Genomic DNA, 27,386 nt, shown 5'->3' on the forward strand with positions numbered 1-27,386 from the left:
TTTCATTGCAAAAGATGATATGTCATTAATTTTGATTAGTCTATGGACTGTGAGGAAACAGGGATAATGTGTCAACTTCACACAGAAAACCTGGGTAACCCCAGCTGGGATGTAAATATATATGTACGGATATATACACCTTACCTTATTACAAGAGAAGATTTTAAACTTGCAGCTTTCAGTCCATAAAATAGGGAATAGTGGTTTAGAGTGGTGCAGCACAGCAGTCTCCAACAAGGATGGTGTGCAGCAGATCAAAAGGAAAAAGGAAGATGAACACAGACAAAGAAAAATAACAGGTAATCAACTTATTGAAAGAAAATAATAATAAAAATATCTAGGCTATATAATAAAGAAAGGTTTTATGCTATTTATAAATATATTTTATTCTTATAAATAAAAAACATTGTAAAAAGCTTAATGGAAGGTGACTGACTAGTAGCGCATGTGACGCACGAGCCAGCTGTGGGCGCACGAGCCAGCTGTGGTCTCGTGAGGTTTGACAGTAACGGCTATTTTACCTCAGCTCAACTGGTTTGTGGTAACAACACTTTTTGACGGTATAACATACAATATTTACAGTTTCCGTAGTTAATTTGATTCATTTTTCATTATGGGTAACAACAATTAATTATTTTTGTTACTTTTATTAAGTTACATGTAAACAGTGTTAATTTAAATCGCTGTAACTTCACATATCTGCTAGCTAGCAAGTTGCTAATTAGCAAGTTGTCAATTAGATAGTTTAGCAATGGTTAGTTAACGTAAATAATAATAAAAAAAAATAAAAATAATAATAATAGTAGAAGGTACGCGAATTACGAACAAGATGTGTTTCAGTCAACCTTCAAGAAAACGTTCATTATGTATCCCTAACGTAAGCTAACTTGGCTAGTAAGCCAGCTAGGTAGGCTAACGAAACGCTAATCAAAATCACATTATAATGCCATAAAGAGACACCCTGCCTGGTGAGTTTGAGACTATATCTAAAGTCAAGGCAATTTATTACTACGCTAGGTTACCAAACGTAATTTTAGTGGTAAAAAAATAAATTATTGAATTATCACATCACTAAAATGTTTACTGATGCCCACTGTCTTAGTCCAGCTCGGTCAAAGTCCTCATCTATGGTTCATCTCAGCCGACGCTAACGTTTACACACAATAGCTTGCAAGCTAACTAGGTTTGAGTAGTAGCTAGCTGTCCTACAAGCAAAATATTTAACTTAGTTAATGTACGCTTACTGTACGTACTGGTGTACAATTTACAATACAAAGTAGTAAAACAACTAGAAATCGGTATAACGTTATATAAAACAAAAACTTACCTCTGAGCCCGAAGCCTGCTCATAACGCATAGAAACGCGACCCCAACTGAAAGGATACAACGCCTTCTGCCAGTGCAGAGCAGCAAGGGCAGGAGATAAAACACGGATAAGAATATATCAGATTCCCCAGACACGCACAAAAAATCACAATTTGTTATTTAAGGCATGCGTATAATGTATTTATTGTATTAATGCAAAATATGACTACTGACAGTTTTTTTCTCTCTCTAGCTTTAACCATCTGGCAGAATGTTCCCTAAAAAGGTAAGTCAAAGGATCTACGACCCAAACGACCCACATTACACTTCCTCCATGAGTTATGGAGTAGTAAATAAATAGTAACTGCACTAATAGTAACTGCCAATATGTGTTCTCTTGGTAAAGCAGCAAAACAGTGACCTTGTCCGAAGGGTAACAAAAAGCAGGGTTAAAGTTGAGTTAGGGATTGCCCTGTTTTGAGATATACCCTGCAGGCGCAGTAGTCCGTACCGGGACTTCACTCAAGCTGCTGGAATACAAGTCCCGTCTTCTCCGGCTACTATTGGTTTATATTAACATATATTTACATGTGACATTTAACATTTAAGGTGACATTTAACATCATTATGCTCTGATTTATCAAACAAGCTTCTGATATGATAACAAATATCTCACATGAGGACCATTTTGGAGGCGTTTCAATGAACAAATTGATGTAAAATCACTATTAGTTTTAGTGAACTAATAAGCACATACCCTATGATAGTTACTCGTTAATTTAAGAGCGAGTTCATAAGTCATAAAATAAAGGTGTATATTATTATTATTATTATTATTATTATTATTATTATTATTATTATTGTTGTTTTTTGTTGTTGTATTGACCCTCCTGTAGTTTTCATTCTTTGTTAGCAATTTTTTGGTGTCAATATAAAATAAAAGAAATCCATAATTTGAGCTCATAAAATTTTGCTTTATGTTATAAAATAACATAAAAAAATAACAAAGAAGCTGAATAAATCGATTTTATTTACGGTACAAAATAATAGTTTTGATGGCAGAGAATAATTTCATTAGTAAGTAAAGGAATGGAATCCCAAAAGTGTACAAAAGCACTTGTAATTTAACAAAAATTATCAAAAGTAATTTTGTGTGCTCAGATGCCTTGTGTGAAGGAATGTAAGCTGATAAAAATATATATTTTTAGAGAGGCAACAGCAGTGAAATTAGACAGGCATTTGTGCGTGTAAATTAAGTAAAGAATGAAATTACTAATCATTAAAAATAAACTATTATTAATTTATTATTATTTCCATTCAAATCAATAGTTCTTACTGACCATGTCTGCATGTCCTGTTTATTTTCTATTTTTCCTAATCTTATGTGTTTCCATGGAAAAGAAGACAAGTGGCATATTCTTGGGTAAGGGTCACTGTGGTCACTGTCAAAAAGGTCACTGTGAAATTGTCTTCTTTTCCATTGAAACACATGAGATTAGGAAATAGTGTGGTTGTGAGGTGATAAAATGTGAAAAAGTTCAGCGGGTATGAATATATTTTCAAGCCACTGTGATAAATATATATAAATATAGATGAATAACCATCAGATAATAACAATATATGATAATGTAATAATATCATATATTGTAATGGTATTATATATACACTATAGTAAATGTAACTGGACAAAGTTAGTTTGGGTATCCCTGGTCAAAATCATCACTACTGTGAACAGGTAAGCTAGATAAAGACAAAATATCTAAAAAACGGCAAGTTACCTTGTTAAAGTATGGGAACCATAGGAGATTTGAGCACCAACTTTGAATATTTAATTATCAAAGTGTATTTAAATTATAATGATATAATAATATCATACATAAATACAATATTCAAAGTCTTATCAGAGTAGAAAATAAGATTTCTTGCCTTAAATTTAGAAATTTTCACTTGCTAAGATTTAGTTTTTTGCAGTATAGCACCTGTAAAAAAAATAAGCTAAAAAAACTCTTAACACGCCCGCCCGCCGGCGGGCCAGAAAAATATGATATTTAATATCTGGCTGTGTTTTTGAACAGTTATACGTTCAATATAGACACCCAATATACCACTTTAAAGCTTAGAATCTCTGCTTTTCAGTTATCTAGCTGTATTTAGCTGTATCTCCTTTCAGAAAATAAACATTTATGGTGAAATATGCCTTGGTTAGGAAAAAATGAAATCATAATTTGTATATTTCCGTTTATCGTACGTCCATATTTTTACTGCCTGTAATGAATAAGGCAGCCACAGGACAGATCATTTACATGTGCTTCGGTCAGCTTACAAGCTAAAGAGACAGGCTAGAGTTAGCATATTACTAGCTCAGAGAATTAGATTTATAATTATTTACAACACTTTTTACGATAGCCCAATGGGTCCACTAGTTTCTATGATATGTATTTAGAGATAATATCAGCATAAAGCAGTATTAAAACACTATACAGCATTATTAGCAGCTTTATTTAGCTGAGCTAAGCAGAGCTGTACTCACCACAGCAATGTGCACACACTCTACTGACCAGGGTGCACAGTGTCTAGTGTATATATGTCTCTGAGCTATTACACGCTGACCGCAGCAGGTGGCGCCATACCCATTTAGCAGGAATTTCACTCAATAAAAGTAGCTAACTATTGTACACCGTTACAAATAGACCACACAAAAACCCAGAATTTACTGCAAAATGAGTTATTAAAGTGGTAGTTTTTATTCTTATAAAGTTTCCAGTCCTTTGGAGAAAGAAAAGACCATTACTGGTTCAAATCACTATAATATCTAACCAGTAAAAGGTAGCAGTTTATAATTTTATATGATGATTGTAAACACATTATAGCAAAATATAGAGCTGCCAAAACCCTTGTTCCATATAAATAGTTCATTTTATGTGTCTGAAAATAAAAAAATAAAATAGAAAATCTGAAAAGCACCTAAAAAAAATTCCATATTTTGGCCATTACATGTTCGATTGAATAATTAAAGTGCCTTAAATGAATTGTGTAAAGGCTTCTAAGTAATATTAATTCATAGAATTGACTCTAAATTATTTAATATTAGAGTGATAAGCCTTCAAATGTGAGTATGTAATTTCAGGCGGAAAATTGTAAAAATAGGCTTGGAGCATAAGAGTTTAAAAGAGGGTAGCTTCTACAAGTGGAAAATGATCCTAAATACAAAATCCACAAGATACTACCTAAAAGCTGAAGGGCTCACCATAGCCCTCACAGTCTCCTGATCTGAACAGATTTTGGCTTAAAATACAAAGGGAATGCGTCACCTTACCTATAACTTCATGCCTTTTGGAAATAATCTCATCTTTAACTTGCTTAACTGTTCAAAGTAACAATAATTTAGATCAAGGGTGCCCAAACTATTTTTGTCCAGTTACATTAATGTAAACTCTGTCCTCCCTGCATGTACCTAGCTAATTAACTAATTGAATTGAATCCTGCTGTAAAGACAAAAGAGAAAAGATAAATTATTTATTTTTAATATTTTTACATTTACTATTTTACTTTTCCAAACTGCATGAATTGCTACACCTGAATGTTTATTATGTTTACATATGTGTAACCAATTTGCTCAATAAGGGACCTCCTGCACACCCTCTAAAAAGGGTTATCATATTAAGATGTAATCTGTGAGGAATCCTTCTAAACTGACTTTTAATAATGTATTTCATGTTTAGAAAAAAACATCTATCTGCTGACAGTCAAACTTTATATTTTTATTAAGCAGAGACACCGGTACAGTCACTGGATGACAGTTAGGCAACGAAAGAGGCTGTACAATAAAGTCTGGGCAAGATTGTCAAGGTCTAATAAAAAGACAGCTGACAGATCTGTGGTCAGTAAATACAATGAAGTGGAACTGATCAGTGAGGGCAGCGCTGCAGAAAATGAAAATATAGGTCACAGCTATCGTTTGGAAATGGAGACCACAGAAATGTTCTCAGAAGAACCACTTGCAGACTCTGCATGCGAAGATGACGCAATACCCACACTTAGGGAAGAACTGTCAGAATAGCATGTTTCAAGTGAAACACAATGCTGTGGATTCTCTACTGAACATCCTCAAAAGACAAGGGCATTCTGATCTTCCTTCCACTGCAAGAACGCTTTTTGACAATTCCAACAAATATGAGGTTCAAGTTAGTGATGGGTTGGAGAAGATTAGTCTGAATGTTGCTGATCAGCTTTCCAAACATTTGAGAAGGTACCCTTCAGCGGTGACCAAACAACTACAGGTAGTTGACATCTCCCTCAACATTGATGGTCTGCCTCTCTTTAAAAGCTCCAACAAATGCCTCTGGCCAGTCTTATGCTCAATTAATGTGTCACCAAAGTGCATTTTCCCTCTCTGCCTTGCTTCCACTGCTTCCAAACCTAAAAACACAGACTTCATCTATGAAACAATAGAAGAATTAGCCAAAGTACTGGAGGATGGTCTGTGGTGGGAAGGAAATAATTTAAAAGTTCAACTAAGATGCATCACATGTGATGCTCCAGCCAAAGCAATGGTAAAATGCATAAAGCAGTTCTCTGGATACTACGGATGTGATAAGTGCACCCAGAAAGGGCACTGGGATGGTCACATGACATATCCCCAAGTTGACAACCTCACCTTGAGGACTGACCATTCATTTAGAGAAGGCTTGCAACCAGAACATCATTTGCAAGAGCGTATCTCTCCTTTCTCCATCCTTCCAATTGACATGATCAAGTCCTTTCCAGCAGACTACATGCACCAGTGCTGCCTAGGAGTGATGAAGAAACTACTGCTTTTGTGGACAAGGGGAAAGACATTTCACAGAATGTCACCAGGAGACCTGGCATGTGTCAGTGAGCGTCTGGAAAAAATTAAATCAAGCATTCCTGACTGTTTTGAGAGGAAGCCAAGAGGTTTGCAGGAGATTGAACGCTGGAAAGCAACTGAGTTCCGTCAGTTTGCTCTTTATACAGGAAAGATTGTTTTAAAGGGAGTCTTACGGGATGACCTTTATGAGCACTTTTTGACCTTCAGCACTGCTTTGTGCATATTGGTGAACCCAGGGCTAGTGCAAACCCATGGGTCATATGCACACCAACTTTTGGAGTACTTTGTGGAGAAGGGAAGGCTGCTTTATGGAGAGACCTTCTTGGTGTACAATGTGCATTCACTGTTGCACATCATGGCAGATGCTCAGGAGTTTGGATGCCTTGAAAACTGCAGTGCTTTCCACTTTGAGAGCTATCTGCATCAAATAAAAAAAATGGTCAGATCTGGAAAGAATGTTCTGAGCCAAATAACTAATCGACTTGAGGAAATTTCAAGGATGAAGTTAAACAGCACAGAGAAAGAACTCACAATGAAGAGACGGAACAGCATCTTCATTATGACACCTGAGAAATGCTGTGAAGTGGTGTCACAGGAGACACAGGAGACTGTTCTATGCAGAGTCCACACAAATTTACAACCCTACTTGATGACACCGTGTGACTCCCGCCTTTATGGAGCCTATGTAACAAACACCAGGCAATCAAAAATGCTGCATGTTGACAAAAGTTCACTCAAAAAGAGAGCATTAATGGTTGAGGAAAGTCATGGCAACAGAATTGTCCTATCAATTCTTCATAGTCTGTGACCTAAAAAACACCAGCTCAAGAACAGTGCCTTGAAAGCTTCAAGGAATGGGAGGGGGAATATGTTGTGGGGTTGCTTTTCAGGAGTTGGGCTGTGCCCCTTAGATACAGTGACAAGAACCTTTTTAATTGCTTCAGCATTCCAAGAGATTTTGGACAATTGCTTTCAACTTTGCGGTTACAGTTTGTGGACTACTCCTTCCTTTTCCATCATGACTGCTCACCAGTACACAAAACAAGACATGGATGAGTGAGTTTGCTGTCCTGAGTCCTGGCCTCAGCCCAGTAGAACACCTTTGGGATGAATCATTGCAGAGACTGTGGCCTTCTCTTCTCTTCTCTTCTGATCTCACAAATGCGCTTCTGAAAGATAATCAAAAATTCCTATTAGCACCCAAAGCTCAGCCCAGCACACCTTGGATGAATTATGGTCCCAAAATATGAAATAGGTTACACTACAATTTGGAACTCCATCTGTGAGCACTGTACTACATGTCTCCAAGATGAGAAAACCCCTTTGTCCAGTATTGCTGGTCAAACCCTACCACAAACAAGAGACAGGAGACAACTATGTATGAAGGTGAACCCAAAATGTCAAACCAAAAAGAAATACCCAAATAGAGAAAGAACTAAATCAAATTAAGCAGGAAAAAATATAGAAGCACTACAAATATCTAAGAAAAGGCAATAAAGAAACCTAGCATGAAGATATGATTGAAGAGACAGTATTAAAGAAGAGACAGACTGGAGTTGAAGACTAGACAGGGCAGAGCCTGGCTGGAGAAATCGCAACAATGTAACAGGTTGTGCATGTTAATTTTTTATGGATTTGGGTCTGTTTCCTGCTCAGTTTTGATTATACAGTTAGGTTAAAAAAATATTTGGACAGTGCTTCACAGTACAGATGGACAATGACCCAAAACCTAACTGCGAAAGCAACCCAGGAGTTTTTTAAGGTAAAGAAGTGGAATATTCTGCAGTGGCAAAGTCTGTCACCAGCTTTTAACCCAATCCAGCAGCATTTCACTTGCTTAAGACAAAGATAAAGGCAGAAAGACCCACAAACAAGCAACAACTGAAGAGAGTTAAAGACTGGGCAAAGTATCATAAAGGAGGAAACCGAGAGTTTGGTGATATCCATAGGTCCTAGGTTTCAGGGAGTCATTGCCTGCAAAGGATTCTAAACAAATTATAAAAAAATAGCAATGTATTTAGGTCAAAGCTCATTTGTCCAATTACTTTTGAGCCTTTGAAATGAGAAGCCTTTGTAGAAAAATGATTGCAGTTTCTAAAAGCTTCATAAGATATTTATGTTCAACCCCTTAAAATAAACCTGAAAGTCTACACTTCAGTTACATCTCAGGTGTTTCAGTTCAAATCCAGTATGGTGGCATGCAGAGTCCAAATCATTAAAATTGTGTCACTGTCCAAATATTTTTGAACCTAGCTGTATTTTTGTTTGGTGATAGTAGTTACTTACCATGTTTAATATGAGAAAAAATATCACCTTACATATTGCCAAACTGTTCTGGACTCAGTTCTCAATTCCTGATTTGTATTTTAACTAAGTGCATGTTGTTAAATGTTACAGTTTTGTTTTTTGTAATGTTTTTCTCATCTTTAACAGACTTATCTGCGCTACGTTGTTGTTCATTTCTTTGATGAAGATGAGGTTGAGGCTGCACCATCATTGTGGATAGAGTGGTGTGATGGGGTAGGACTGTGTTTATTTTTTTGTCTTACTACGACAAATAAAATAAAATAAAAAGTAAAATAAGCTTAATTTTGTTCAATAGGTTTTGTACTGTTACTGGCCACACTCAAGTGCCAGCATCATGGCCAAAAAATATGCAGCACCAGATAAAAACTTATGGTCAAAGCATGCTGTAAGGGTACTTTCAGAGACAGGTATACTGTCCAAAACATATATTTAGTAGTTATCAATATAAAATGTTAATTTTAAGCTATTCTAGATAGTGTGTTTAGATAACAACTTTAAGTAACAAACTTAATTGCATTTTCTGAACAGATAGTTATGCTATGGCCAGATACCGAGCACGAAAGGCACAGGACACATCAAATGTGGAAGAATCTGATGCTAATGAATCCAGAAAGATCACTCTTCCACATCGATTCAGAGGTATTCTATATGACAAATACAAAAACAACCTGTCAATGATTATATGAATGTACAAAATGATATGAATATTTTGCAGATAAAGATGACCAACCCGATCTAAGAAAGAGAAGAGCTCCTCTATGTAAGTGTAAAACAGTTTATTAAGTACACCTGCCTGTTACTGACTTACTAAATTACTTACTGGCCATTTGTGTACCTTGTTGGAATTTATGTATATCTGCTGCTGCATTTGCTAGCCGACACATCAGAAATCAAACAGTATCAGGCATTTCTATAATGTCACTGTCACTGCTGTGCTTATCAGGGTCAATTCTATCAGACATTTAGAGGTGCTGAGCACACAACAAGAAGAAAAAGTAGAAATACACGCTAACTCTTATGTACAGGAAATGTGTGTTACTTGCAAGGGCGTAGGAGCGGGCTTGATATTGGGGGGGGACACATTTGCGAATATGAACCAAAGCCCACCCTATAGTTTCCTAGAACAACATTTTTGGATTTTTTTTTTAATCACAAATAATAATTTTTTTTCTGTATTTTGTTTATAATTATTTACATCCAATAAAAGGTGATTTTACAACCTAAACATGTTACTCCACATTACATTTACTGTTGGTAGAAAAAAATTATGCATGCAATGTCTGAATTATATACATACTACAAAAACTGATCAGCTATCATTTAAAATAATATAACAGTATTGGTTATTATTATTATGTATTGTATGCCAATTCTGTTGTATATTTACATTTTCTTTGGTTCCTGCGCTTTTAATTTGTTTTTACTGGGAACACTTCTTTCTACTGAGAGAATGTAACTACGTTTCCTAGAGATTTTTGGCAGAAGTTAATATAAACGTCAGGACATGTGGTCTTACTGTGAACTACATATGAACAGAAGTCAGGTTAGATCAGTGTTTCTTAACCCTGTTCTTACATATTCTACTGCATATTAACACTGTTCTGCATATTCTACAGCTTCCTCTGTTTAAAGGCACTTTAATAAAGTAAGTGGTGGTATGATGTGTCTAATAAACTGCTGGATATACATAATGATTAATTTAGGCTCCATAGGGGGCTAAGAGATTTTAACAGGTTAACTCAATAAATGATTGTTTATTAGCTGATCAGTTGGATCTGATGGAAAACACAGTGTTAGGGCAGTGATGATCAGGGTTAAGAAACTGCTTTAAACTACCAACATTACCCAGTGTTGTACTAAATTCTGTCTATCCTCTACATCCAGCTTCTAGCTAACTGCAATCCTAAATTAATAAACAGTTTGAAAATGAAATAGTGATTAGCTGATCAGGTACAGGGCAAGTTGAACATTACGTATATAGTTTTTTTTTCTTTAACCTTGACTCCCAATCAAGGTAATTCCAAAGTTAAGCTAACTCACTACCTCAGTCGGACGGTCTGTACATCCCAGCTGATCAGAGGAAAAATAAAAAACGGAGGAAAAAAGCCTTATTATTATTATTATTATATTATAATAATAATAATTATTATTATTATTCCAAGTACTAATGTTTCTCAGAGAGAGTTTGGCTTCTTATGGATTATAATCTGCCTTGTAAAATCTAAAAAAATGGAAACAAAAAGCACAATGACTGTGGATTATCTACTGGTATCAAATGGAAGAGGTTTTTAAAATGTATTTGTTAAACTAAAGACTTAAAATTAGGGACTTTATTAAACTTGTATTACTGTGTACTTTTACAGTACTTGGGAAAATGTGAATATACTGCTGCGAATTGTAAATATTTAACTAAACCAGTAAAATAATTACACAGAATATATTTGAAATATATTATATACATATCAGATGACAATGTTTGGCAATCACACTAATATTGTATTCAAAGAAGGAGCCTTACTTTTGATACAGAAAGTAAGAGCAGTTATAATTTATAATAAGTAAACAATAAAATGTGTAGTGTGTAAGTTATTGTACATTTTTATATCAATAATTCAGACTTTAGTTCAGTTAAAAACTCTATTAGACTATTAGACAACCATATGTGACCCTCATAATCCAAATTCATGTAAACAAATAAAACATTACAAAACAGGTAAACAGATTTGTATTCTCACTCATTCATAAATCACTGCAGTGTCTGTGTTCCACCAGCAGATGGACGCCAAGCTCCACCAAAAAACATCTCCACTAGAAATCTGGGGTACGTTTCCCAAAAGCTCAGTTGCTAACTACGTTAGCAACTTACTTAGTCTGGACGATGCAGCTGCGACGCAGGTGTTTCCCAAAAGCGTAGTTGGAACTATGGAGGTAACCACGTTAGTAACTTACATAGTGCGAACCTTAGTTAAGCTACTCAGGTGTTTCCCAGAACCGTAGTTCCAGCGAATGTTCGCAACTACCGTGGTTCAGCTGCGTCGTTCCAACTACAGCTCTAGACCTGTCGTTAGGAGCTTAGTTCCTGGTGGTTAGTGCAGACGATGGACGGTAGGATTCAGAAAGCTGATAAATTACATTAATATTGCTGCACGAGGATTTAAGATGTCAAGTGTACCTAATTTTTTGATGTTTGTGTTTATTACATTAATTACATTAATTGAGCCACTTTTACCAATGTGCGCCCAGGGAAAATAATAAAATTCAGTACTCAAATGTATTTTGAAAATGTAAGTTAATTGCCCATTTTTTAATGTATGTCTTTAACATTTAGCTTTTTTTGGCAAACATGAATTCAGTGTAGTGAAAAGAGTGCACTGAAGTGCTCTTTAGCTAAAATGTATTTTACAGTCTTGGAAAGATGTATGTTAATTATTCAAGCAGGCATCTCTTGAGTAAAGGTAACTTGTGCTGTGCACATTTATGAATTAGTTAATAAATATTTTTTAAACCCACTGTGCTATATGCACTCTCTGAATAAGGCTATTAAACTGTCACTGGGGTAATACTCTAAAATGGCTTTAACGTAAACACCTGTACCCTAAGGACCTTTGAGGGTATATTTGCATTGTTTGTACCCAGTGAAACAAATGTATCCATACAGTAGGCAAGAATGTGTCTTTTAATAATATATTCATAACAAGAAAAAACTAAGTAAAAAGTGTCTTAAAATAAATAGAGACATGTAATAAACAGGTGTTTTGAATTACCTAATTATCCTCTGGAGGTAACAGGGCCAGACAGAGTGTGAATAAAGAAAATGTATCATTTAGCCAATACAACGTGTTTCTAGGCCTATACAAATGTTATCAATTAGTATTTGTTAAATAATATATTACAGGAAATAAGTAGAAATATGTAGGCTACATTAATATATATGTAAAAAAATACTAACATTAATTGCCATTATGAAAAAAAAACATCAAGAGAATAAAACCACGACTAGGATTCGAAGGCTTCCATGTTCTGACGAGTTTTGCTACCCTGTCAAACCATACTACCCTAGTGCATATTTAAATTTTAAATATAAAATTGCTAGAAAAAGCCCCATATTTAAACATGCTTTCGGTAGAATATTTGTAAAGCCTGAATCAAAATATCAAGAGACAGTTTAGGTTCATTAGGGTGATTATAAGCCTTATTTTTTTTTATTAGTGCTCACTTATTATTACTTTCATTATCATCAGCTGTCATTTACGCATTTGTAATACTCAGAAATAATGGCAAGGGGTTTCTGGTTGTTTAATGCACCCAAAAGAACAGAATTACCATAAAAAAAACAATAAATAAAAAAAATGTTTCCACGCATGCACCATGGTGTTAAGAAGCACATCTCGATGGGTTGCACAATTCGACAGAACACCGCGCGCTGCACCGTCGTAGGCGCTCTGCTGAACCACTGAGTAACACACATTTCTCAGGTCTCATTTGAATAAGACTCATTCAGAATGGTGATTATTTTATTTAAAAAAAATATTGCAATAGCAAATATGTGTATGCTTTTTTTAAGTAACACTGTCTGTTACAAATAATAATTAATATATAGCAATTATTGTGTACATTTTACTTGCAGTTCATTGTTATTTTATTAATAGTATTGTTGTCCGTTATGTTCTGGTGATAATTACAATATAAATACCCTACATGATACATTAGAAACATATTTTTGGCATAATATTTTAAAGATTGTGAGTTTTGCACGTTTTCTGCTGGGAAAGTCTGGCCGAACACATCTGGAAACACCTTAGTTAAGACCACGGTGGTTCAAACCAACATAGTTCAGACTTCTGTGGTACCAACAAAGTACGATGGTTTCGGGAAACGGTCGTACTTCAGATGTTAGTTAGTTTAACGATGCATCGTACCACGTTAGTTCAATGCTAGGCTCCGTCGTTGTACGGGAAACGCACCCCTGATTTCAGCAGTGAAGATATGACCTCTGAGTGAGTGAAACATCAAAACCCTTTCACTGATTTACTAAAATGTACCTTTTTAAAGCATAACACACACACACACACACACTGATAAAAACAAAACAATTTTTTTCAGAAAAAAGTACTATATTGTAATAAACTGCACTTAACAATATATTAAATATTTAATACCTTGACACAAACAAAAACATTAAATTCATCGTTTCCCGTACAACGACGGAGCCTAGCATTGAACTAACGTGGTACGATGCATCGTTAAACTAACTAACATCTGAAGTACGACCGTTTCCCAAAACCATCGTACTTTGTTGGTACCACAGAAGTCTGAACTATGTTGGTTTGAACCACCGTGGTCTTAACTAAGGTGTTTCCAGATGTGTTCGGCCAGACTTTCCCAGCAGAAAATGTGCAAAACTCACAATCTTTAAAATATTATGCCAAAAATATGTTACTTATGTTTAGGCTATTTATATTGTAATTATCACCAGAACATAACGGACAACAATACTATTGATAAAATAACAATGAACTGCAAGTAAAATGTACACAATAATTGCTATATATTAATTATTATTTGTAACAGACAGTGTTACTTAAAAAAAACATACACATATTTGCTATTGCAATATTTTTTTTAAATAAAATAATCACCATTCTGAATGAGTCTTATTAAAATGAGACATGAGAAATGTGTTACTCAGTGGTTCAGCAGAGCGCCTACGACGTGCAGCGCGCGGTGTTCTGTCGAATTGTGCAACCGATCGAGATGTGCTTCTCAACACCAGCGCCCATGCGTGGAAACATTTTTTATTTATTTATTGTTTTTTATGGTAATTCTGTTCTTTTTGGTTGCATTAAAAAACCAGGAACCCCTTGCCATTATTTCTGAGTATTACAAATGCGTAAATGACAGCTGATGATAATGAAAGTAATTATAAGTTAGCAAAAATAAAAAAATAAGGTTTATAATCACCCTAATAACCCAAAACTGTCTCCTGATATTTTGATTCAGGCTTTCCAAATAATCTACCGAAAGCATGTTTAAATATGGGGCTTTTTCTAGCAATTTTATATTTAAAAATTAAATATGCACTAGGATAATACGGTTTGACAGGGTAGCAAAACTCGACAGACACCGGATGGACGCCTAGTTCGAATCCCAGTCGTGGTTTTATTCTCTTAATGTTTTTTTTCATAATGGCAATTAATGTTATTATTTTTTACATATATATTAATGTAGCCTACATATTTCTACGTATTTCCTGTAATATATTATTTAACAAATACTAATTGATAACATTTGTATAGGCCTAGAAACACACGTTGTATTGGCTAAATAATAAATTTTCTTTATTCACACTCTGTCTGGCCCTGTTACCTGCAGAGGATAATTAGGTAATTCAAAACACCTGCTTATTGCATATCTTATTCACAGAGTGCATATAGCACAATGGGTTTAAAAAAATAATTATTAACTATTTCATAAATGTTCACAGCACAAGTTATCTTTACTCAAGAGATGCCTGCTTGAATAATTGGCATACATCTTTCCAAGACTGTAAAATACATTTTAGCTAAAGAGCACTTCTCTTTTCACTACACTGAATTCATGTTTGCCAAATAAAGCTAAATGTTAAAGACATACATTAAAAAAAGGACTGAATTGTATTATTTTACCTGGGCGCACATTGGTAAAAGTGAAGTGGCTCAATTAATGTAATAAACACAAACATTAAAAAGAAATAGGTACTTTTGATATCTTAAATCCTCGTGCAGCAATATTAATGTGATTTATCAGCTTTCTGAATCCTACCGTCCATCGTCTGCACTAATCACCAGGAACTAAGCTCCTAACGACAGGTCTAGAGCTGTAGTTGGAACGACGCAGCTGAACCACGGTAGTTGCGAACATTCGCTGGAACCACGGTTCTGGGAAACACCTGAGTAGCTTAACTAAGTGCTGCACTATGCAAGTTACTAAAGTGGTTACCTCCATAGTTCCAACCACGCTTTTGGGAAACACCTGCGTCGCAGCTGCATCGTCCAGACTAAGTAAGTTGCTAACGTAGTTAGCAACTACGCTTTTGGGAAACGTACCCCAGATGTCTTCTGTTTTATCCAAATTTTATTTTGCTCCTGCTACATCTTCATGAATTTTATAATCCGGAACTCTTTCTGATTTCTTACGATTACTGTGATGTCGTCATCAGCAAAGTCTGTAAGTTTAAAAGATTCTTTACCTAAAGACATCAATTACTTTAATTCTGGTATAATATTTAATTTTATTTAAAAGAGGACTAACTTTTAACACACACATAATACTGCACTTAAAGAGCAGCCTTGTTTTACTCCTCTATGTGTCTTAAATTATTTTAAAATACCCTTTAACATTAATTTGAGCTTCTGATTTTTCATATAATAACTTGATCTTATGGAGGAAATTTGGTGGAAAACCACAGTGCTGCAAATCATTCCATAAATATTCCCTGGAAAAAAAGCCTTTTTCTAATCTAAAGTAATTATATAAAATTCCTTATCATTATTTAAATGTATTCATTTATTATAAATCAAGGTAATCACAGATTTATAGAACAATTCATTCATTTTTCCATCTCTAATACCTTCAGTAAAATAATTTTGTAATAAACTTATAATTTCATTTATACAGGATTATACATTTTGCAGGTTAACAATTTCTTCCTTTGTAATTGGTTGACATTGACGAGAGGTCCTCTGCTTGTAATTTTGAACAGCCTGATTAATGATTGTGAATTTTTTTGTTTCCTGTGTAGTTTCTGTTTTTCTTTTTTGTTTTCTATTACATTCCCATGCTCATCTCTAATCCATTTAATTATCTGCGTGACATTAAGTTCTCTAAAAAGTGTCATTTTAATAACTCGATCTTGAGCTGTGTTAACATTATTCATTATAAATTGATAGATTTGATAAATTTATAGATTAACCTTCCAGGAATCAATTATCTGTAATTAATTATTTCAAACAATTGATTATAGAATAATAAACCAATTCCATCAGCTTTACATTCTCCAATAGAAAAGAAGGAATAACCATTATCCCACATTTTTTTGGATTTTCTATATCTTCATATGTATTTAGTTTTGTTTACTGTAAACACAACACACCAAATCTCTGCTTTTTTTTCTTTTAAATATACAAAATTTCTCATTCCTGTTCTTTTTATACTGAATCCCCCAACACTGCATAGTGCAATATTAAATCAGACAGAGGAGATAAAGAAATGTTTATTTCTTTTATTTTTCTTAGTGTACCGTTCATTCTGCTTCTAACCTCCTTTTTTAGGTTTACTCTTCCGTTTCGTTTCGTTGGTGCAGCAGCCCCTGTGCGTATGTTTGGTGGTAGATCTGGTCATAGATGGAAGAAGAGGTGATGAAGAAGGAGGAGGAACTTGGTTTGCTTGTGTTTCGGCTGCTGCAGACTCGTGCTCCTCGCTGCTGTCTCCTTCAGACGAGGTGCTGGTGTTCGGATTTCCTCCGTCTGTCTCTCCGCTGCTGCTGCTGCTTCCGCTGCTACTTAAATCTTCATGATGACTCATTTCCATCCTCTACTCTTTCACTTCCATTGTAGAGAGCTTCACTTGGACCTGGTTCCTCCACTGCGTCTGGTTGAACTCGGTTTGGGTGACTGATCGTTGGACGTGTTCTTAGAGGGATTTAATTTCTTCAGAAACTACTTCCTCTTTTTTATTTCCACTTACTGTCCACACAGTCACCATTATTAAATTACACACCTAAAATTTTTATTTGCTCTTTATCTGGAACATCGACTCTGAACTTCTTTCTTTGATCCCCAATCCACGCACATTCAGATTTAGCCATATTAAGCTTTGCACCAGAAAGTTTTATATTAAATGTATAATATTCCATTATAATGTCTAAGTCTTTTTTTGTTTTAATAAAAACTGTAATATCATCTGCATAAGCTGTGATTTTAACTAAATAATCTCCTCTTTTAATACCTTGTATTCTTTCATCATTATGGCTAGAACGTAAATGGCAGAACTCAGAGGATAATCTTGTTTTATTCCTCCTATCGGCCTCGGTTTTTGCTCCACTCATCCATCAAGTTTTTCTGAGTTAAAGTTTGTTGAATTTTTAAGTGTGCAGGTACGTAACAGTTTTAGATTTTATCCCGACGTTTAGTTTTTTTTTTTTATCTGACTTCATGATCAACATTCAACGTGAAATTAATTTCTATTGACGTTGGTGATCAGCTGGATAGTGAAGCTTTTATCCTCCAGTTAGACCAGGAGCTCACCACTCACCCTGCTACTCCTATCATGTCCAACTGTTAGTCCTCATTTACTTGTTTTTATTAAGTTGGCTTGGAAAAGCCAACTTATTGTTCTTCGTAATCTTCTTATTCCATTTTATTATTATTATTCTCTTCGCAAAATTTAATCACTATCTCCTCCTAGGGATTTTAACGTAGAAACTCGAAACTTTACAGGATCGTCGGACCTATACCTGATTAGGTTGCTTGTGCTTTTTGAAGCGATATATCGTACGGTTTTCGTAAAAACTTCGTAAACGTACGCTTTTTTTTCCCATAGGAATGAATGGGGGAGAATTTTGAACGGCCGTGAACGTCACAATTTTTGAGATACGAAGACGTAATTCAGCTGGTCTATAAAACTTACCGCGTTCTTTCCGAAAATATGCTTTACGAAATGATGCGACGTATGGTTTTCGTACAATTGTCGTACAAAGTTTTCCCATAGAAATGAATGGGGGCCCAGAGTTCCATCTCGCACACGAGCAGCTCTGCGCACGGAACCCCTTCTCTCCCCTGCTCCTCCAGTACTGTGAGTGTATGGAGGAGCTGCTGTATGGAGCAGCTATCAGTCAAAAGTTTGGACACCCCGGCACCCCAGCCAGGGCTTAGCAACCACCTAATAACTGCTTAGCAACCACCTTAGCAACCACCTGGAAAACGTTAGCAACTGCCTAGCAACCACTTAGCAACCACTTTAGAAATTATAGCAACTGCTTAGCAACCAGTTAGCAACACGTTAGAAACTGCCTAGCTACAGCTTAGCAACCACTTTAGAAATGAAAGCAACTGCCTAGCAACCACTTAGCAACCACTTTAGAAATGAAAGCAACTGCCTAGCAACCACCTGGAAAACATTAGCAACTGCCTAGCAACCACTTAGCAACACCTTAGCAACCACCTGGAAAACGTTAGCAACTGCCTAGCAACCACTTAGCAACTGCCTAGCAACCACTTGGAAAACGTTAGCAACTGCCTAGCAACCACTTAGCAACTGCCTAGCAACCACCTGGAAAACGTTAGCAACTGCCTAGCAACCACTTAGCAACCACCTGGAAAACGTTAGCAACTGCCTAGCAACCACTTAGCAACTGCCTAGCAACCACTTAGCAACTGCCTAGCAACCACCTGGAATACGTTAGCAACTGCCTAGCAACCACTTAGCAACCACCTGGAAAACGTTAGCAACTGCCTAGCAACCACTGAGCAACCACCTGGAAAACGTTAGAAACTGCCTAGCAACCACTTAGCAACTGCTTAGCAACCACCTGGAAAACGTTAGCAACGGCCTAGCAACCACTTAGCAACCACCTGGAAAACGTTAGCAACTGCCTAGCAACCACTTAGCAACTGCCTAGCAACCACTTGGAAAACGTTAGCAACTGCCTAGCAACCACTTAGCAACTGCCTAGCAACCACCTGGAAAACGTTAGCAACTGCCTAGCAACCACTTAGCAACCACTTTAGAAATTATAGCAACTGCTTAGCAACCAGTTAGCAACACGTTAGAAACTGCCTAGCTACAGCTTAGCAACCACTTTAGAAATGAAAGCAACTGCCTAGCAACCACTTAGCAACCACTTTAGAAATGAAAGCAACTGCCTAGCAACCACCTGGAAAACATTAGCAACTGCCTAGCAACCACTTAGCAACACCTTAGCAACCACCTGGAAAACGTTAGCAACTGCCTAGCAACCACTTAGCAACTGCCTAGCAACCACTTGGAAAACGTTAGCAACTGCCTAGCAACCACTTAGCAACTGCCTAGCAACCACCTGGAAAACGTTAGCAACTGCCTAGCAACCACTTAGCAACCACCTGGAAAACGTTAGCAACTGCCTAGCAACCACTTAGCAACTGCCTAGCAACCACTTAGCAACTGCCTAGCAACCACCTGGAATACGTTAGCAACTGCCTAGCAACCACTTAGCAACCACCTGGAAAACGTTAGCAACTGCCTAGCAACCACTGAGCAACCACCTGGAAAACGTTAGAAACTGCCTAGCAACCACTTAGCAACTGCTTAGCAACCACCTGGAAAACGTTAGCAACGGCCTAGCAACCACTTAGCAACCACCTGGAAAACGTTAGCAACTGCCTAGCAACCACTTAGCAACTGCCTAGCAACCACTTGGAAAACGTTAGCAACTGCCTAGCAACCACTTAGCAACTGCCTAGCAACCACCTGGAAAACGTTAGCAACTGCCTAGCAACCACTTAGCAACCACCTGGAAAACATTAGCAACTGCCTAGCAACCACTTAGCAGCTGCCTAGCAACCACCTGGAATATGTTAGCAACTACCTAGCAACCACTTAGCAACCACCTGGAAAATGTTTTCAAATATATTTATTTTGAAACATTTCTTTCAACAAGGCACTTAATCTAACATTTACATGTTTCCCCACCTGGAAAATGTTAGCAACTGCCTAGCAACCACTTAGCAACTGCCTAGCAACCACTTGGAAAACGTTAGCAACTGCCTAGCAACCACTTAGCAACCACTTTAGAAATTATAGCAACTGCCTAGCAACCACTTAGCAACCACATGGAAAACGTTAGCAACTGCCTAGCAACCACTTTAGAAATGATAGCAACTGCCTAGCAACCACTTAGCAACACCTTAACAACCACTAGGAAAACGTTAGCAACTGCCTAGCAACCACTTAGCAACCACTTTAGAAATGATAGCAACTGCCTAGCAACCACTTAGCAACCACATGGAAAACGTTAGCAACTGCCTAGCAACCACTTAGCAACTGCCTAGCAACCACCTGGAATATGTTAGCAACTGCCTAGCAACCACTTAGCAACCACCTGGAAAACATTAGCAACTGCCTAGCAACCACTTAGCAGCTGCCTAGCAACCACCTGGAATATGTTAGCAACTACCTAGCAACCACTTAGCAACCACCTGGAAAATGTTTTCAAATATATTTATTTTGAAACATTTCTTTCAACAAGGCACTTAATCTAACATTTACATGTTTCCCCACCTGGAAAATGTTAGCAACTGCCTAGCAACCACTTAGCAACTGCCTAGCAACCACTTGGAAAACGTTAGCAACTGCCTAGCAACCACTTAGCAACCACTTTAGAAATTATAGCAACTGCCTAGCAACCACTTAGCAACCACATGGAAAACGTTAGCAACTGCCTAGCAACCACTTTAGAAATGATAGCAACTGCCTAGCAACCACTTAGCAACACCTTAACAACCACTAGGAAAACGTTAGCAACTGCCTAGCAACCACTTAGCAACCACTTTAGAAATGATAGCAACTGCCTAGCAACCACTTAGCAACCACATGGAAAACGTTAGCAACTGCCTAGCAACCACTTAGCAACTGCCTAGCAACCACCTGGAATATGTTAGCAACTGCCTAGCAACCACTTAGCAACCACCTGGAAAACGTTAGCAACTGCCTAGCAACCACTTAGCAACTGCCTAGCAACCACTTGGAAAACGTTAGCAACTGCCTAGCAACCACTTAGCAACTGCCTAGCAACTACCTGGAATATGTTAGCAACTGCCTAGCAACCACTTAGCAACCACCTGGAAAACATTAGCAACTGCCTAGGAACCACTTAGCAACCACCTGGAAAACGTTAGCAACTGCCTAGCAACCACTTAGCAACTGCCTAGCAACCAGTTAGCTACATTTTAGCCACCACCTGGAAAACGTAAGCAACTGTTTAGCAACCGCCTTGCAACCACTTACCAACCATGTGTAATACATTAGCAAATAACTAGCAACCGCTTAGCAACAGCTTAGCAACCACCTGTAAGACGTTAGCAACTGCCTAGCAACCACTTTCAAGATTTTAGCATTTATCCAAATGTTTTTAGATTTCAGGGTTTAACCAAACATTTTTAGTTTTCAGCGTTTAATCAAACGTTTTTAGATTTCCGTTTTTTTGGCATTTAGCGTTTAGCAACCATTTTAACTTTTTAACGTTATTAGCGTTCTTTTCCAAGCCAACTTAAAGTTCGTTCACGAACTTTACCTTTTCTAGTTAAAAATATAACTTTATGAAATGTGATTGTAACATTAACACCATGTGAGCATTTTTTTGGTTTTACTGAAAATTGTGAAAAAAATGTTAATCCTATGAATGCTCTGTAAGTTCATATAAATCAGCAATTTCTGAACAATATCACCACAGTTTTTGACATGTTTTTCTATAATTTACATATATTTGACACACTGGACCAAAAAAAATCCATGTGATGTCAACCACCCTTATATAAAATGCAGAACATCTCAAAGACACTAGATGGAGGCAGTGCTCCTTTCTCCCAGCATTATTATCACAGTGCACACACATGCAGTATAGTCACGTCAGAGTATAAAATTAACCAACTGTTTTTTATTTTAAAAAATGTATTTAAGAGGTAAATGAAATTATTTAGTGATTTTTGTTTCTAAATAGCTTATTATTTTTTTTTTTTTTGTTTTGTTTTGTTTTGTTTGTCATTTACCTTTATGTAACCCTTAAATAAGTAATGACAGTGAGCTCAGGCTGTTTAATGCAGTCATAGAAAACAGAATCATCTTGAAAAACTCATGAGAACGTTATAAAATGTGGGGCAGATCATGCGCAGTGCGGGGAGGAGCACTTTTGGACGGGTAGCAGAACTCGGCAGAACACCGGTCTGAAAACTGGTGGGGTTTACAGCTGTGTGGGAGAAACTTCAGACTCATGAATATTCAAACATTCCATTCAACCGTGTAATATGATTGGCTGACGAACAATGGCTCCGCCCTCCCAGCGTCTATTCGCTGAGAGAGTTAGGGGGCGGGGCTTAGAGGGAGAGCGGTGTGACGCAGTGAGGAGGAAGTGAAAGTAAGTTCAGTCTCCGCCATTAGAAGAGGACAGAAGTCCGGATTCACTCGGTAAGTTCAGAACTGAAGAGAATGTAGAACAGAACCGTGTAGCTTAAAGTCAGAACCGGTTCTAAAGGTTCCTCAGATCCAGAACCGGTTCTTTAAGCTCAGCTCAGTGTCCGATTCCACTGGAAGAACCAGGATCAGCATGGAGATCTGAACCGGGCCTGGATCAGACCAGGACCTGGTCTACATCAGACCGGCTGGAGAACAATCAGCTGTAACAGATCAATAATGCTGTAAACTGAAGAGAAATGCGCAGATATAGATTGATATTTATTGATCACAGTGTAGTTTATGCTGTTTAAAGCGCATTACTGCTTAATGTGGGCTTTGATCTGTTGGGGAGATAAAAAAACGGAACTGCTATAAAGGCGTGTTTATATGCAGTAGCACTGTTCAACCAGCAGGGGGAGCAACGGAGCTCAAGATCACGTGGTGTGTTAGTGTTTTTAATCCTGCTGTTTTATATTATACTTAAATAATCTCTCTATTCTGATTCAGTAACATAATAATAATATTATTAATAATAATAGAACAGTGTTTATATTTATAATGTTGTGTAATGCAGTAATATTACTAATAATAATTAAATTATAATCATTATAATAACAGTAAATGTTTCTGTAATCTGTAGAATAATGTGTAATGAGGGTAAATCACACTGTTATGTATCGTTCTCTGTTTGTTTTGTTAGTTTATCAGGTTTTGTTTAATGCAGTTCTGATGATAATGTCATTATTGTAAGAATAAAGGTTTTATTGTAACGGCTGATCTGTTCTCAGGGGTCGGTGTCGGCAGTGTTCAGCTGTGTGTGAATGAAGAAGAGTAAATGATGGATCTTCAGAACTCCAGCAGTGGAGGAGGACCTCCTGTCCTAAAGTGAGTAAATTAAGTGATGGGTTTAATATGTAAAGTAGTTTTGTATTGTAATGGTTTCAGCTCTAATCCTGGAGCTGTGATCTGCATATTTTACAGTTTTAAAATATTGAGAACAGAGTTTCTCCTGGACCAGAGTCAGAACCCTGTGCTGTATTTAAACACAGAGAAACGCTTAACAAACAGTAACAGTATTAGGTGGTTGCTGTAGTGATATGCTGTTGCTAGGTGGTTGCATATTTATGTTAAAAAATATGGTCCATATTTTTTAACATAAAAGTGACGATTTGCTCAAAATCTGGATCGGATTAGTCTGTAGTGAAAGTGATCTTTGGACCAGATCCATTGTGAGGATCCGTCTCAGATTTTACCACACGGGTTTACATTAGCATTAGAAATGAGGAAATCCTGATGTGCTGCATTTATATAGATCAGATGGAAGTGACTGGGTTTGATATTAAAGCTGTGGAATGAAGAAAGACTTGTTCTATTCTAGGCCTGGACAATAATTTGATATCTGTATTTATCGCGATAAGAAATGTTTCAATAATGGGGACATCATTTTTGTGGTATATCGATATGTATTATTTACACGGACAGGCATTTTTTTACTGGTGTAAGCTCGCCCCAGAGTTGAACACAGTCTCCTAGCTGAGCTATGTCTGTGCGTGATGACGTAATTACACAGGCACGTAGCCAGATAGGCTAGGCTAGGCTAGGTTAGATTTGGCTAGGCTAGGCTAGGCACCCCAGCAAACATGCCCACACTGGGCCAATGAGGGCCCAATGTGGGCCAACACATCGGCCCCGTATGGGCAGCCCAAATCGGACCATTGGGGACTTGCACGTTGGTGCGGTATCGGCCCCACGCCATCGGCCCCATATGGGCAGCCCAAATCGGACCATTGGAGATTTGCACATCGGTGCGGTATCGGCCCCACGCTATCGGCCCCATATGGGCAGCCCAAATCGGACCATTGGGGATTTGCACGTCGGTGCAGTATTGCCCCCATATGGGCAGTCCACTTAGGGCCAACGGAGATTTGCTCATCGGGACGGCACCAGCACCATGGCGTCGGCCCATTTCAGGCAGCCCACATTGGGCCAATGGAGATTTGCTCACCAGTATAGCGTCGGCCCCACGGCGTGGGCCCTTTTCAGGCAGCCCACATTTGGCCAGCGAAGATTTACTCCTCTATGCAAAATCAACACCAAAGCATTGGCCCATTGGGCCAACAGAGATTTGCAGTGCTCTACCACACACACACACACACACACTGACTCATGCCCTCAGTGGAAAACCAATTGTGGCCCCAAATTTTTAGAACTGTGCAATATTGAACAGAGAACACTTTTCAAGGAAGAAAATTTAAAGCTGTGCTATTGGCACTTTGACATTTTTTGCAACTGGCTGTAAAACAATTAAATAAATAACACAATTTAAAGTGTATAGTAAATTAATTAATTTATTACAAAGTATCATGTATGAAATATAAACAACACACAACAGTATTTAAGTAAATTAAATCCCAAATTTATATTTTAGCATGTAGATAAACATGTACTGCATAAATATCTCCATTTGCAAAAACAGTATTTATAATAAACAGTATGATATAAATATCAAACATAATACAAAATAACAAAGAATTATACAACTTAAAAAAAATCTATATATATATACACATCAATAAAAACAGCAAATCATATTCTTGAATAAATACTTGAATGCACTAGACTGATGTAGTAGATGAATAATAAACTGATACTATTATTGCTACTGGAACAAAGCCTCTGGGGTGGGTTTCCCGAAAACGAACAACCTTAGCGAATAACGAACGAACTAACGAATGACGTGAGTAAAGAACGAGCCAGTTCTGCGAGTGTTTCCCAAAGAGCTTCGCAACGTGAAAATTAACAAAGGAGGTTAAAGAGCGTCTTTGTTGACTCCTCCCCCGAAACAGCGCACTCAATCGATCCACACATATCGATTATTATGCAGTATTTATTCAGTATTACACCCTACAAATGTAAAAAAGTGTTGTAATCATCAATATTATACATATTTTGAAATTTAAATTACAAAAGGATGTACTTTGGCATTAATAAAATACTCCTACAGATACATATGACTAAATAAATAAGTCATATGTTTATATATAAATGTTTAATAAACATTGAACTTTTTTTTTACTTTTTTTAAAACTATTATTGTTAATATATTATATTAATAGATATTGTACTAATATTATTAATAGTAATATTGATAATAATATTAATTTATTATTATTATAATTATTAATAGTATAAAAATAATATAATAATACATATACATATGTTCCGGTGTATGTATGTATGTATATATATATATATATATATATATATATATATATATATATATACATACATACATACATACATACATACATACATACACACACACACACACACACACACACACACACACACACAAACACACACACTGTAAAGCTCCAGCTCATCCTAAATCAACATCTCAGTTGGGTTTAGGTCAGGGGATTTTGAAGGCCATGCACCTCTTTGTTAACTAGATAATTCCATATGCGTCAATTAATTGTTTTCATAGTTTTAATATTAATCGACAAAAAAAATAATAAAAAATGAGACGTGTCAACTTTTGACTGGTATTTATATATTTGCGAGCTGACACACCCCAGAGTTTGCCCAGATGAACGGCCACAATGTTGGTTAGAAGCACCTAAATAAAGAATAATATTAAATATTACCTGCACATTCACCGATACCCTTTACAATACGTGTAGGTGTGAGTAAAGACACTGCAGGCGTCCCCTGCACCGGACCTACAGTACCAGGAATTTTCCCAATAGCATGGAAATATATTGTATTGTGCTGTAATTCCCGGGCTGGTGGGAAGTGTATATAAGTGTGTGTATGCCACATAACAGCCTGATTACAGAATCCACGGACTTGGTGACTTTGCAGCTTTGCTTAGACCGTGAGCATCATCTGCAGGAATCTGGATTTTAATAATTTATGGGTTTGATTGGTCAATTCCAGTATGCCCAGTTAGACTACACAGAGAAAGTTGGCATTATAATATAATATAATATAATATATGATATGATATAATATAATATGATATAATATAATATAATATAATATAATATAATATAATATAATATAATATAATATAATATATGATATGATATGATATAATATAATATGATATGATATGATATAATATAATATAATATAATATATGATATAATATAATATAATATAATATAATATAACTCATTCACTCACTTACTCACTCATCGTCAACCGCTTTATCCGTTAAGGGTCGCGGGGGGGTGGCTGGAGTCTATACCAGCCGGCATCGGGGGGAAGGCAGTATACACCCTGGACAGGCCGCCAATCCATCGCAGGGCAGACAGACACACAGGCACATCTACTCACACACTCACACCTAAGGGGCAATTTTTATCCGACATCCAATTAGCCTGAACTTTGGACTGTGGGAGGAAACCGGAGCACCCGCAGACACGGGAAATAATATAATATAATATAATATAATATAATATAATATAATATAATAATATTAATTATTATAATAATAATTATATATATAATATAATTGATTATAATTAATAGTAACATAATATAATTGCTTTAACCAGGGAAACTATAATTTTTCTCCCTCAAAATTGGCGGTCCCTGGTGTTTAAGGTGCTGAACTGCAAGTAGAGATCCCCTAAAGAAGCTCTTAAGAATAACGACTGGGTGAGGGCACTCGTTAATCTGCGAGCGAGTTTACGTAGTACTTTAGTTACGCACGGGTTTGGGAAACACTCTTTAA

General features: G+C 36.6%; 2 protein-coding genes across 5 annotated transcripts in view; both read left to right on the forward strand.

The window, feature by feature from the left end:
- Positions 1–27,386, forward strand: part of LOC125801375 (zinc finger protein 239-like) — a 309,264-nt gene that overhangs the window by 71,355 nt on the left and 210,523 nt on the right. The window contains exons 1-2 of one of the 3 annotated variants that reach the window (XM_049477991.1): positions 22,450–22,657; positions 23,434–23,530. The exons of 1 other annotated variant lie outside the window; for it this stretch is intronic. The gene's annotated coding sequence lies outside the window, so the exon portion shown is untranslated. Of the gene's footprint in view, positions 1–22,229; positions 22,658–23,433; positions 23,531–27,386 lie in introns of those variants that run through there. One more of the 3 variants, XM_049477993.1, reaches the window with a different exon arrangement.
- Positions 495–9,340, forward strand: LOC111195954 (uncharacterized). Of its 2 annotated transcripts, XM_049478379.1 has the most exons (6): positions 495–560; positions 1,559–1,591; positions 8,588–8,674; positions 8,757–8,868; positions 8,990–9,100; positions 9,177–9,340. In XM_049478379.1, the coding sequence occupies exons 2-6, from the start codon at positions 1,577–1,579 to the stop codon at positions 9,242–9,244; spliced, it is 393 nt and encodes a 130-aa protein (XP_049334336.1). In that variant the 5' UTR covers positions 495–560; positions 1,559–1,576; the 3' UTR covers positions 9,245–9,340. The 2 variants fall into 2 exon arrangements, with proteins under 2 accessions (XP_049334336.1, XP_049334337.1); XM_049478380.1 differs by lacking the exon at positions 8,757–8,868.

The sequence above is a fragment of the Astyanax mexicanus genome, chromosome 4 (genome assembly GCF_023375975.1).
Source record: "Astyanax mexicanus isolate ESR-SI-001 chromosome 4, AstMex3_surface, whole genome shotgun sequence".
Classification (NCBI taxonomy): domain Eukaryota; kingdom Metazoa; phylum Chordata; class Actinopteri; order Characiformes; family Acestrorhamphidae; genus Astyanax; species Astyanax mexicanus.